Raw genomic sequence first — 13,136 nt, forward strand, 5'->3', positions numbered from 1 at the left:
GTGTGTGTGTGTGTTCTTTAAACAAAACATTCTTCAGGTTGTCTCAGACCATCAATGACATTAGTAGTATGAAGTTTTTGCCTTTTAAAAGTGCTGAGATTGACAAAACGTAGTGAAAGGAATCACTGCACAATACTGATCTTTTCACTTTGTCAGGCACTCTGTAGTTGGTTAAGCAAGATTTTAGATTATCTTAATAATGTAAACAGGCATATCATTTTTTCTTAGACTTCTTTATGCAAAAGAAAAAGAAAAGGTGAAAAAAAAAAGACAGCAAAGAAAAAATCATTCAAGTGAAGAAAATTTGTTCACATGCACATTGACTAGCTCAAAATCCATAAAATTTACTGACTTTTAGTGGGTAGATTCAGGGAATGTTTATTCGTTTGTGTAACGATTTTACATTCTTCATTTCTAAAGGCAATTCAAAAGGTTTTCATGTTCTTCATTTCTACAAAACATTTAAAATAGTGAATGAAAAATGAAATTTACAACATCATTCAGCTACATGGCAGAGACAAAAATCAACTAATTATAGTTTTCATACATAGCAACAAATAATTGGAAAATATAGTTGAGAAATATGCTGTTTACAATTGAAACAGATATTTTGAAATACCTGAAAATAAGGCCAAAACATAAGTGCAAGACTATAACAATGACAAAAAAGAAACATTATTAAGGACCATTTAAAATAATCAAAGTCAACAGGTAGATTATGTTCCTAGCAAAAATACTCTAATATTATAAAGACATGAATTTTCCCAAGTAAATGTATAAAGCTAGATAATCACAGCAGGATTTCCATAAAACTTGATAAGCTAATTCTAAAGTTCACATGAGAGAGAAAATGGAAATAAGGAAACAAGAAAAGATTTAAAAGAATACGAGGGGACAAGCCCTACCAGAAATCAACATGGTTTATGAATTTATTATAATTAAAGTAGCATATATCAGCATAGGAATAGATCAGTGAACAGACTGGGTATGCAGAAAAGACAACATTATTATCGGAATATAGAATATTATAAAAATAGTATGATAATTAACAGCATGCATTCTGGAGCTAGCATGGCTGGTTTCAAGTCTGAGTCTGACACTAAACTGTCACCTTGGGAAAATTATTTAATCTCACTGAACCTTGATATCCTAATGTATAAAATGGGGGTAGTAACAGTACCTACATATTTTTAGGATTAAATTTATAAATCATATAAAATACTTGAAAAGTTGGACTACCTTCATCAGCAATCAAAAGATGTTATTTATAACATTCATCATCACAGTAAGACAAAGAACAACAACAACTACTACGATTATCAGTGGAGAAAGGATAACTGATTATTCGTTTACTTAAACCAGACTTAAATTACTATATCACATCGTTCACAAAAATAATTTCCAGATTTATTTGAAACAACTGATTTAAAAAAATTTTTAATTATATCTGAATTAAAGCTATGCATGAAAATATAATTATAATTTTGTAATGGGAAGACCTTTCTAAGCTAGACATAAAGACTAACAGCTATAAATATAATGATTGAAAAATGTATCCACATATTAATTAAAAATTTTGTGCAAAACACCATAAAGTCAAAAGGCAAAAGACATTCTGGAGACAATATTTACAAATAGAATATAGAAAAAGTTGTACTAAAATTTCCCAGTGAAGTATAGAGTAACTTAGGATGCCTACTATACTCATATTAGGGAAATTTAATTATTGATGAAGGAGGATTTAGGGTAAGAAGATAAAAAATTATTAAAGCACTGTTATATGAAATTTGACAGTTCTGAGCTATTAAACTAGTAGAATTAGGGGAAATTTAACAACAAACTTAAAAGTGTATAACATTTACATAATCACTACTAGACTTGTTAAAAATCTCCACTAAGATTAAGATTGAATATGGAATGGGATTGAAATCAGATGCCTGATAATATTTTGGCTATAATGAGTGGCTAGACATTAAATTGAATTATCAAGGGTTGATATTCATGAGCATTTATAGAAGTAATGCAACAGAAGTTTGGCTATGCAATACCCAATTGCAAACTTCCACAACAGCAGAAGCAAGAGTAAATAAAACATCTGTGGTAGAGTAGCAATTTCTGCCATTCACAAGTAGCAATCTTAATCCAGTATATGAATTAAACCATAGGTTTTTGCCCCTAATGTTAAAATATGTGTACATTTAGTCCAAGAGGTTGTAGAACAGACTTTATTGAGAAGGCTGAAATTAGGCTAAACCCAAAGTATTATATGGTTTGGGTAGCCTGCTTAGAGATAAAAAGATAAATCATGGTGTTTACAACCCAAACAGTCTATGATTCTTAAATTATTATCCAAAATGTAATCCAGATAACAAATGTGGTAGGTGAATGCATACCTATGTCAGTAAAGGTCAAGACAATGGCACATATCCAAGCTAAATTACTCTCCAAAAACAGAGGATGGATCTGAAAATATCAGCTTTTCTCCATCACTAGAAATTTACCAACCAATCCAATCTCTATACTAACCAGCCTCAATGTGCCCAGCTCTCTGCTGAAGACACTGAGGGAAACAAGAGTATTATTTTAAGATATTTACTATCTGAGTGGACAATTATAAAATAATACAAGATTAACCAAGCGTTTCTAACAGTGTCACGTTGTTTATTAGTTCTGTGGAAATTCAAAAATAGTAGAATTTTGTGTAATATAATTATATTCCTAAAGTATTAATTGACAGTAATAGCTAACATTTATTGATAGCTTACAGTGCCAGGCACATAGTAATTATCACTGATCATTAGTTATAATTAGTGCATGTTTCATGCACTGTGATATGAATTACTTTCACTATTGTATAATAATTATCACATAAATTAGGTCTATTAAAATAAATTCAATAATATATGTTAAATTTATAAAAAGATGAATGAATTAGTGTGAAAAAAACTGAGGTTCAGAAATTTTAAATAACTTGCCTAAATTCATATGAAAGAAGGATTTGAAACTTAAACTAAACCTTAAAATATGGGTAACTTTTGGACAGGAAAGGAAGACAGACATACCAAGTATGGAAAATGACAAGAGGAAAAGTATACAAGCAAAACAAGACCACATACTTATAGGGAAAAGAGACAATAAGTCTAAGAAGACAGAGAATATGTATTAGGGAATACATTTTGGCATAGGATGGGGACAGTGCAGCCCCTTGAAGTCTAGGAAGAAGAGTTTGAACATGACACAGTGACTGTAAGAATGATGTGAGGAAAATTTTGTTTAATAAAGGTGTAAACTGGCAGCATTGGACAGTGTGGATTTAGCAGAAAGAATCTATCTAATATAGAAAGTATTTGCAGTAGTTTAGGATCTGGGTTTTGATAGTGATTGCACAGGAAATTTAAAAAAAAGATAAGCCTAGGAAATATTTTGAAAGAAAATAATGGATATAGAAGCAAAGGAAAAATATTAAGCAATGAAGAACCCAGTGTTTAGTGGGAAAGTATATAAAATGATGATTTCACTAAAAGGAAAAAAGATATAGAATACAGTTTTTCTCAACTAAAAGAAAAATAGAATAGAAATCGATGCTAGTTAGAGGAAAGAGGAAAAATTCACATGACATTTGAGGTGATAGTATTATTTCCACATGTAGAGAGCCTGTACATATGTGAAAAGATCAGACTAGGATACCGGTGAAAAATCAGGCTTAGAGATTAAGATTTTTAAGTTATGGTATGAAAAGCATGTGGGAAAAATATAAAAAAGGAGACAATGGAAGAGGACCTAAGTTCAAGTTCTGATTGTGAAACTGAACCTGAATAAGTCACTTAACATCACTGAAACTCAGTTACTCCAGGTTTTAAATGGAGAAAATAGTATTTACTTCACAGTATTTTGAGCATACAAAGTGAAAGTCCCTTGCAAACTGTAAAGCTATGTAGGTAAAGAGCTGTTATATAGTTAAAGTGATGAGAATCAAAGGGTAGATATTTTAATCTATGTATTTCTTAAGGGCTTCGAAGTTGAGACCTTAGCCTTCCCTTGATCAAAGATCCACATTACTGTGCTACAGAGTGGATGATTTATTATTACACACATTAAAAGGTCAGTTGGCCAGTCTGCTTCTGAAACACAGTAAACATTTTTTTTTTTTTTTTTGCGGTACGCGGGCCTCTCACTGTTGTGGCCTCTCCTGTTGCGGAGCACGGGCTCCGGACGCGCAGGCTCAGCGGCCATGGCTCACGGGCCCAGCCCCTCCGCGGTATGTGGGATCTTCCCGGACCAGGGGACGAACCAGTGTCCCCTACATCGGCAGGCGGACTCTCAACCACTGTGCCACCAGGGAAGCCCCTGACAAAAATCTTTGAATAATCATCTTTGGTGCTTGCTTAATTGGAGAAATATAATTTTAACTAGCAAATAAAATAAATAAGATAAATTTCCAATTCAAAAGTTCTTCTTATGGCATATTTACATGAGTAAAGAAGCATCCTAAATATTGCTCATACTTAATCTTTATTATTAAAAAGTTTTAAACCTTGAAATTGCATAATACTATATTATAAAATGACACACCTAAGCACATGATAATGTGCTTAAGAATGCATGATAATGAAATCTTGATTTTTATTAGACTTAAAGTTACTAATTGCATTGAAATAAATAATACTGCCTTAGGAAAAATTGAAGCATAGATGCCTGAACAGAGTACAAGTTCTTAAAGAAGCAGGACCAGGTAGGTTTTCTGTCCACAGACTATGTTTATAATATTATTTGATTTGTAAAGATTAACCTGAAAAATATTTTATACATTTTGGTTAAATGAATCTTAGTATTTCTTAAGGAAATCGCAACTCAAATTTGAGTACATAATGACAATTTATTATTTAGCATAAATTCCAAGTAAATTGTGATTACATTTTACTTTGCCTTTTTCTCTGTATTTTTGGTATGCTAGTCAAAGTCTGAGCTATTCATTATAGAGTCACAGACATCACATTTCCACTTTCCAAAAGTATTTAAAGGATTATATGGAAATTATCCCAATTCTCATCAATATGCTTAAGCCTTCCCAGACAGGAACTATTTCTTATCTTTGCATACCCAGGACCTTGGACAGTGCCAGGCATAAGCTAGGCATTTAACTATTTGGGAGCAGATAAGTACTTGAATGATTTTGTCCTGCTGCTATATTTGTCGTATATATTGCTGGAGATACTAATCACCAGGGCTTGAACATCTTTTTATTTTGCTGTAATGATATTGTTTGTATGCAAAACACTCCTAAATTGTGTTATTTCATTTTTAATGCAAGATATTACACTTGGAAAATAAAATCTGTTACACTAAAATTCATATTAATATAAAAAATTATTCAAGATACTGACCTCATTTTACATACAAAACCACAATATTAATGTACGAGAAATTTAAAATAAATAAAATACCCTTTCTAAAACAGTGTTTATTTTCATTCTTATCTTCAAGTTCACCAAGGAATTCTTAAAGGTAAGGAGAACTTCATACTTCCCTCCACACCACTCCCCCTCCCATCACCACCAAAAAATAAAAATAAACAAAACTAGAAGGGAAAAGAGAATTTTCCGGTCATTTAAAAATACTATTACTGTGAAGCAGTATGGATTCTTGTACATCGTAAAGGCACATATTCTGAATTCCCTTTTTCCCCTGAATTTCCTTTAAATGCCTATCTTATAATAAATACATTAGATGATTCCTGTTACCCGCATGCACTACTATAAAGATTATGGATCCTAGTAATTGTTCCTTGTATTCACAGTGGAAACTGGAACTTAATAAAGGAGAGAAGAAAATGTACCGAAGGCAAACCCAACTGTAAAGGATCGCTGTAAACCGGTATTTATTCGGTTTGTACTAAACTAGTCGTGGCATGACAAGAACCCTTTGTCTGTGGGACCGTTAGTCTGGCAACCATTTATCTACCCGTGGAAAGGACGTCTGAAGACTCCGCCCGGGCTGGGGGTGGGGAAGGCGCACCGCGTGGGGAGCTCGACTGAGAATTAAAGAGAGCGAACAAAGAGAACTCCCAGCAGGCGCCCGCCAGCGCCTTGCCACTGCATCAGGAGACGTCAGTCAAGCCCGGAAGGCTGTTGGAATCCGCCTCCCTGCGAAAAGCTCAAGTAAATAATTGACGGCGATTGACGCGGTCCAGGACAAAGCTTTGAGGAAAGCCAGTGCATCCGATTTCGAGCGGTTTGGGAATCTTCCGCCGAGTAAGGGGTATGCGAGTGCAGCGAGGACTGTGAGCCTGACTACCGGTCTTCCATCGCGGGCGTGGTTCTGGCCTTTTTGTCTTCTTGCCGCCCGCCCCTCCGTCTCCGCACTCCGCCTTCTTCTCTTCCCTTTTGAAAGTAGCCTCTCTTTGGTTACTTCTACGCAGTCCTCCCTTGCAATCCCGCCCCCTCCCCTGCCCAGTCCGGTGAGGCCAGCTCACGAATATCAGTGCACTTCCCGGGGAGCGTCTGGCACGGCTTGGTACCTTGCGTGTTCGCCTGCTCAGAGCCGCAACTCCAGCCCAGCCGCGGGCCGCCAAGGAGTAATCCGCTCTTCCGGCCGCTGAGCCTCCACGTTAACGCCATTGTTTGGAGAAACAGAGCGGGTGTGGAGCTGGGGCGAACCGGCCCAAAGTCAAAAGTGCTCAGCCAGATAGTCGCATATATAAAACTAAGAAGTTAAACTCTCCTCGCCTCCGAAAAGACACAGTAAGAACCCTGAGGTCCCCGGAAGATCAGAAGGAAAGCGCTGTTGATTTGCTCCAGCTTCAAAACATCGCCTCTGCCAAGAAGTGAGCAGTTCTGGATTTTCTAAAGGGATGGGGAGGGTGAATGGGCAGATAAAACTTGAGATTAAAATTGTTGGTTTAGGCCGTGCTGGGGTTGCTGGGTTGGCGAATTTCATAGGAGAAGCCTCAAAGAGACACAGCATCCTGGTACTTTGTGAGAACCACGTGACAGCAGCCAGGTACCTTTGATTGTGGGAGCCGAGTTCCTGGAACTCGAGCTTTCTCCTGCGGTAGAACTGTACGGGGGGCGAATTAAGCGTTCTCTGGTGGCTCTCAGCTTCAGAGTGGTTCTGCCTAATTCAAAACAAAAATAAGTTTGCATAGGCAATATAACTTATTTGGGTGATCCCGGTTAGTGTGACCTGCCAGTGAACTAGACCAGGTATTCTAGGAGCATGTTGCTCTGGGAGAACATGTAGAAAATAAGTTGATGGATGACTCCTCCCTCCCCCTCCCCATGTCTTCTTTGTTCACTATTATTTTCCAAATTGAGTTGGAAGGAGATACCAGAAAGAGAAAGGGAGGTGGAGGAGTCTTCCAGTAATATTTCTTTATAAAATGAGGGATTACTACACATTGACTAAGCTATGATACTTAGACAATAACAGGACTAATGCTAGTAAAGTAACTAGCAAGTATCTCCTCCCCTAATAGGATTTTTTTTTTTTAAGCAGAACTTTCTGCCTAGTCATGCCCTTTTCAGTCATGCCCTTAAGAGAGAAATTATATTTCTAAGGAAAAGGCACCTAACTGACTAGCTGACTAAGCAGCTGGATCACTAGGGAGAAAAAAACAGGAGGCAATGGGTTTTGAGTTGCTATTTTCCAGATTTTAAAAGCCAGTGATGGATTTATTTTGGAAAAAATACAAAACAGAAGTTGATCTTAACCACCGTGAGTGAGGATGCGCCAGCGTTCTTGGGTGCAGGGTGTGTCTTAGAATTTGGCTTCATGGAAAGGACTGGGCACTTTAAAAGTACACCTTTGCCTTAATAATGAAAATACTTTCTGTTTAGCAATTACACTTAAAACTAAAGCAATTCACAAGAACAATGAAATTTAGATAAGTGTAGAAAAAGTTATCACCTGTAATTTAAGAAATTGTGCAGAGCCACCAATAAATATTTCCAAATGATTTTTAATTTATTTCTCAAAACTAAAAAATAAATTAATTAAAAGAAAAAGAAAAATCCCTTCAGCGCTGCTAATGACTAAACCACATAGATGATTTTTAATGCCATATTTTCTTGAAACTGAAGTTGGCTTAAAGTCATTCATTTATATTTTCTTTTAGTTCTAGTCTAAAGGAAATTGGGTGTATTTCTCTCACAAAGTGCAACATTAAGGGCTAGAGCTGTTTGAGAAAAGTATCATTTATCCATAACAAGTGTTCTCTAAGGAAAACCCTTTCATAACCCTTTTCATCTAACTGACACTTGGGAATATCAATTAAAACTTTCTCCATGAAATTAGGCTTTGAAACGCAGATTTGATAGTGAGGAAACCAAAGCTGAAAAATCAGCGTATTGACAGTCCTAGCATTTGGACTTATTTTCCTTCTGAAGCTTCTTGACCTTATCTTCTTAAACAAACAAACAAACAAACAAAAAACTCCCCATCAATTCCTTTCTGACTCCATCCTTGCCATAACCTGCTACCGTGAGAATGGGAGGTTCAGCAGCTTTCAGACCTTCATTTTACTGAGGTGGCGTGAGATGGAGATAGCGCCTCCGTGGGCAAAATGAGAATTGACGATCCTACATCCTAGTTCTAAAGTCTAGTCTTCTATTAAGCGCCGTCCAAATCTCATTTTCTAGGGCTTCTCTTGTTACGGAAAATCACTCTCTGCTCTGTAACAATGCAGACACGCTGTGTGCTTTCCTTCTTTTGTTTCTGTCCCAGATTAGAAAGGAAGGTTGCTGGCAGTGAGGAGGGAAGAGAGTGATCTGGTGATAGACTATTGTAAATCGCCTCTAATAGATTCTTCCTAGACCGCAATGAGTCAGCCACCGACGGGGGGCGCTGCCCCTGCCACAGCCGCAGCTTCTGCCGCCACAGCTGCCACTGAGGCTCGCTTGCACCCGGAGGGCAGCAGCAGAAAGCAGCAGCGTGCTCAGTCACCCGCTAGACCGAGGGACAATTCGGTCCGACAGACCACCGCGGTCACCCGGTCCCCGGTAGGGGCTGGCACTAAACTCAATTCTATTCGACAGCAGCAGCTGCAGCAGCAGCAGGGCAACAAGACCGGGAGCCGCACGGCGCCTCCGGCCAGCGCCCGAGGAAGCGGAGGAGGGGCGGAGAAGGCCGCGCCCCTGGCGCCCAAGGGGGCCGCGCCGGGAGCTGTCCAGTCCTTGGCTGGTGCTGAAGCGGCCCCTGTGGCGACCCTGGCCCCGGTGGGTGTCAGGAGGCCTGGCGCGTCGGAGGAGCCGCCCCGGGAGCTAGAGCCCGCGTCCTCTAAACTCGGGGAACCCCCTCCGCTCGGAGAAGGAGGAGGAGGGGGTGGGGAAGGAGGAGGAGCCGGCAGCGGCTCTGGGGAAAGGGAGGGGGGCGCTCCGCAGCCGCCGCCGCCGCCGCCCAGGGGCTGGCGAGGGAAAAGCGTACGCGCTCAGCCGAGGGGCGGCAGCGGCGCGGAGGGGGCCTCCTCCTCGCCATCCACCTCCTCTGCGGGCAAAACCCCAGGCTCCGGCAGCAGAAACTCCGGGATTGGCGTTGTGGGGCCTGGCAGCGGTGGCGGAGGGAGCTACTGGAAGGAAGGATGTCTGCAGTCTGAGCTCATCCAGTTCCATCTCAAGAAAGAGCGGGCGGCGGCGGCGGCGGCGGCGGCCGCGGCTCAGATGCACTCTAAGAACGGCGGCGGCGGCAGCAACCGCAGCTCTCCGGTCGCTGGCGCCCCTGCCATTTGTGAGCCCCTCGCACTCCCTCCCACCTCCCCAATGGCGGCGGCAGCAGAGGGCCCCCAACAGGGCGCAGAGGGCAGCGCGAGCGGCGGCGGCGGCATGCAGGCAGCGGCGCCCCCTTCGTCGCAGCCGCACCCGCAGCAGCTCCAGGAGCAGGAGGAAATGCAGGAGGAGATGGAGAAGCTGCGGGAGGAAAACGAGACTCTCAAGGTGAGGAGGGTGGGGGGGACGGGTCTGAGGAGGGGAGGTGTGGGCCTCGGAGCATTAGGGCGTGTCCCGGCGGGAGTGAGAGGCTGCTAACCTGTTAGGGAGCCTTCAAGAGGGAGGGGAACAGGAAATGAGGGGAGGGGGTCCCTAGGCCCTTTCCGGATCTAAAAGGGCTTGCGATCAGCAGCGTTAGGTTTTTATTGAGATCCAAATCTGGGCCTTCGTTTCTCCGATTATTATGGTTTGGCTCACTTTTTCACGGACAGAGCTGGAGTAGGAGAGCGAGGGAAGGCCTAAAGAAGACCCGTTTTTTCCTAGTTTCTTCTCGTTCATTCAGCTCCGGGTCATTCCTGTCTCATGGAGAGGGAGCAGTAAAGCTGAGAATTTGGAGCTGGGATGGGGTGTAGACGGTATATGTCCGAGGGGTGGGAGGCGAAGCTAATTTTGACCCGTGGCCTGTCACCGCCTCAGAACGAGATCGATGAACTGAGGACCGAGATGGACGAGATGAGGGACACTTTCTTCGAGGAGGATGCCTGTCAACTGCAGGAAATGCGCCACGAGTTGGAGAGAGCCAACAAAAACTGCCGGATCCTGCAGTACCGCCTCCGCAAAGCCGAGCGCAAAAGGCTCCGCTACGCGCAGACCGGGGAAATCGACGGGGAGCTGTTGCGCAGCCTGGAGCAGGACCTCAAGGTCTGAGGCGCCGGGGCCCGGGGGGCGCGCGGCAGGGGCGGTGGGTGGGGACTCCGGTCAAGGGCGCTTTGCGTTGAAAGGCCTTCAGTGGTGTTTGGCAAAGAACTCTAGGGACACGGAGTTTCGCAGCGCCAATCACAGAATGTCAAGGTCCCGGAAAGGGAAGAGGAAGAACGGACAGGTGGGTCTGAAGAGTCCTGTGTGGGGGGAGGGTCTTGCAGAGAGCGTGCTCTTCGGGCTCTTCTGGGAGCCACGGTGACGTTTACAGAGGTGGTGGGAGGAGGGCGCCTCCTTCCGCGGCGGAAACGGCGTGGCAGAGCTCAGGCCTTGATCTGACTTCCAGAGACTGTCCTCCAAGCGCAGGCCAGATGGAGTCAGGCCCTCTGGAGCAGCGCGGTGAAGACTCCTTTAGTGGAGTTGAAGCCCAGAATAGGAACAGCACTGGGAAGATATTAGAGTTAAGATTTCTCTCTGAAAGACGCCCCCGTCCCCAACGCCTTCTTCCAGAACTCCTTCCTTTCTGTAATTACCACTTAGATAACTCCCAGAAAGGAAAACTGTCCAGCTTGTGGTCCCTTTTGGAAAAGTAAAGGGTGAGTGCGCTAAATGAAAGAACCATGTTCTTAGTGAGATTGCTTCTTCAGAGTCTCCCCCAGTGGAGAAATTTCAACTTTGAAGTGCGTTTTTTAGATAGGTGTGGTCTGTTTGTTCGGTTTCACTGTAGGCAGATTCACTGACAACGCAAATCAGATGTTATCTTCATGGTCTGGGACAGCAAACGAAATATAATTTTAATTGTATTAATTTCATGAAGATTCAAAAGCCGAGTGTAATTATCTTGTTTTTTTTTTTTAAGAAAGCCATGGGAAAACATTTTATGAAAGCCGTTGTATCATTTCTGACATTTGTTGAGTGTTGACTAGGCACCAGGCACTGTGGCAACCATTGTTACTCATATTATTATTTCATTTAGTTCTCAAGGAAAAAAACCTGTAAGGAAGGGATTATGAATAGCATCATTTTACAGGTGCCCACGATTAACCTTTTACGGAAGTTAAGTGCCCAGCCCCTAGCCCTGGAACTTGGCTAGTAGTTGGTCAGGCTGGCTCCCCACCCAGTCCAAAACCACAGCCTGTGTCCTGAGCTACAGCACCAGACTGCCCCACTTTTCTTCCAAACCCTAAAATTTCTGAGGTAATCTTAAAACAGGAGGCAAAAATGCACACACTGATTTAAACAAACAAACAAAAGTCTCAAAGACTAAAATATTTCTTAAAACTAAGCACCTGGAATGATAGGATCAAAATTCAAGCCCCAGACCCTACCTGGGAATATTTTATTTTCTAGTCTTTAAAATAAGTGATAATGGAGGCATCTACCTCATAGTTTTGTTGTGGAATTAGAGATTTGTGAAATCTCTACACATGATAAAACACAATTGAACATTTATAACCATGATGTCATGTAGACATTAGGGGAACAGAGTGGAGAGCCAGACTACCTGGCCACTTGTTAGCTGTGTCACCTTGAACATATTACTTTACCTCCATGAGACTCAGTTTTCCTCATCTATAAAACAGGAATAATAATAGGATCTATTTCATGGGATTGTTGAGAGAGTTAAATGGTTTATGTAAGTGAAATGGCTTATATGTAATGCATCTGGAATGATGCCTGGCATATGGTAGACACTATATACATATTGGTTCTAGTACTTTTAATATAATTTTAGCCCATTTATTGTATTGTCTTTAATTACATTTTATTGTTAAAAACACTTTAATTTAGGTAGCAAAGGATGTATCTGTGAGACTTCACCATGAATTGGAAAATGTGGAAGAAAAGCGAACAACAACAGAAGATGAAAATGAGAAACTGAGGCAACAGCTTATAGAAGTTGAGATAGCAAAGCAAGCTCTGCAGAATGAACTGGAAAAAATGAAGGAGGTTAGTAATCAGTTATCTCATGGCGTGCTATATATATTTAGCTCTTCATAGAGAGTACCAAAGACTAATATGACTGTTAAAATAATTCAATTTTTTATGATTATAGGACAGTTTGTTTTTCTCACCCAATATAGTAACAGATACATGATTTCATACTAATAAATAAGTAGCAAAGAAGAAATTCTGGCCTCCACCCTACCTCTGACTTGACATATATGAGCTGTGACGGTTGTTTCGTGTGTGATATCTAAATGGATGTTAATTAAATAAATTACACAGCTATACCAAACACACAAGATATCAGGAGTATGAAGGAATAAGCCTTCTGTTAGTTGAGGGGAAGCGCTAATCCTGTGAGATTACTACTGAGTTCATAGAAGCACAGACTTTTAGGATGAAAAAGACCATAAAGGCCATTCAATCTAATCTAATCATTGCTTGGTTCCTCCTTACAACAAAGCCCCAAATGGTCTAATATTTAGAACTTCACCAGTGACTAGCCCTTAAGATCACCTCCAGCAGCCAATTTTATCACAGCATAGCTCTGTTTAAGGTTTTCTTTGTTTTGAG

At 41.2% G+C, this 13,136-nt stretch overlaps 1 protein-coding gene across 1 annotated transcript in view; it reads left to right on the forward strand.

Moving 5' to 3' along the window:
* The first annotated feature begins 6,116 nt into the window (after positions 1 to 6,116).
* MTCL3 (MTCL family member 3) overlaps positions 6,117 to 13,136 on the forward strand; it is a 41,415-nt gene continuing 34,395 nt past the window's right edge. The window contains exons 1-4 of the mRNA XM_082633530.1: positions 6,117 to 6,823; positions 8,722 to 9,926; positions 10,395 to 10,619; positions 12,408 to 12,566. Coding sequence (XP_082489656.1) covers positions 8,817 to 9,926; positions 10,395 to 10,619; positions 12,408 to 12,566 — 1,494 coding nt within the window. The 5' untranslated portion in view covers positions 6,117 to 6,823; positions 8,722 to 8,816. The remainder of the gene's footprint in view (positions 6,824 to 8,721; positions 9,927 to 10,394; positions 10,620 to 12,407; positions 12,567 to 13,136) is intronic.

The sequence above is a fragment of the Mesoplodon mirus genome (genome assembly GCF_964341445.2).
Source record: "Mesoplodon mirus genome assembly, chromosome: 10".
NCBI classification, from domain to species: Eukaryota; Metazoa; Chordata; class Mammalia; order Artiodactyla; family Ziphiidae; genus Mesoplodon; species Mesoplodon mirus.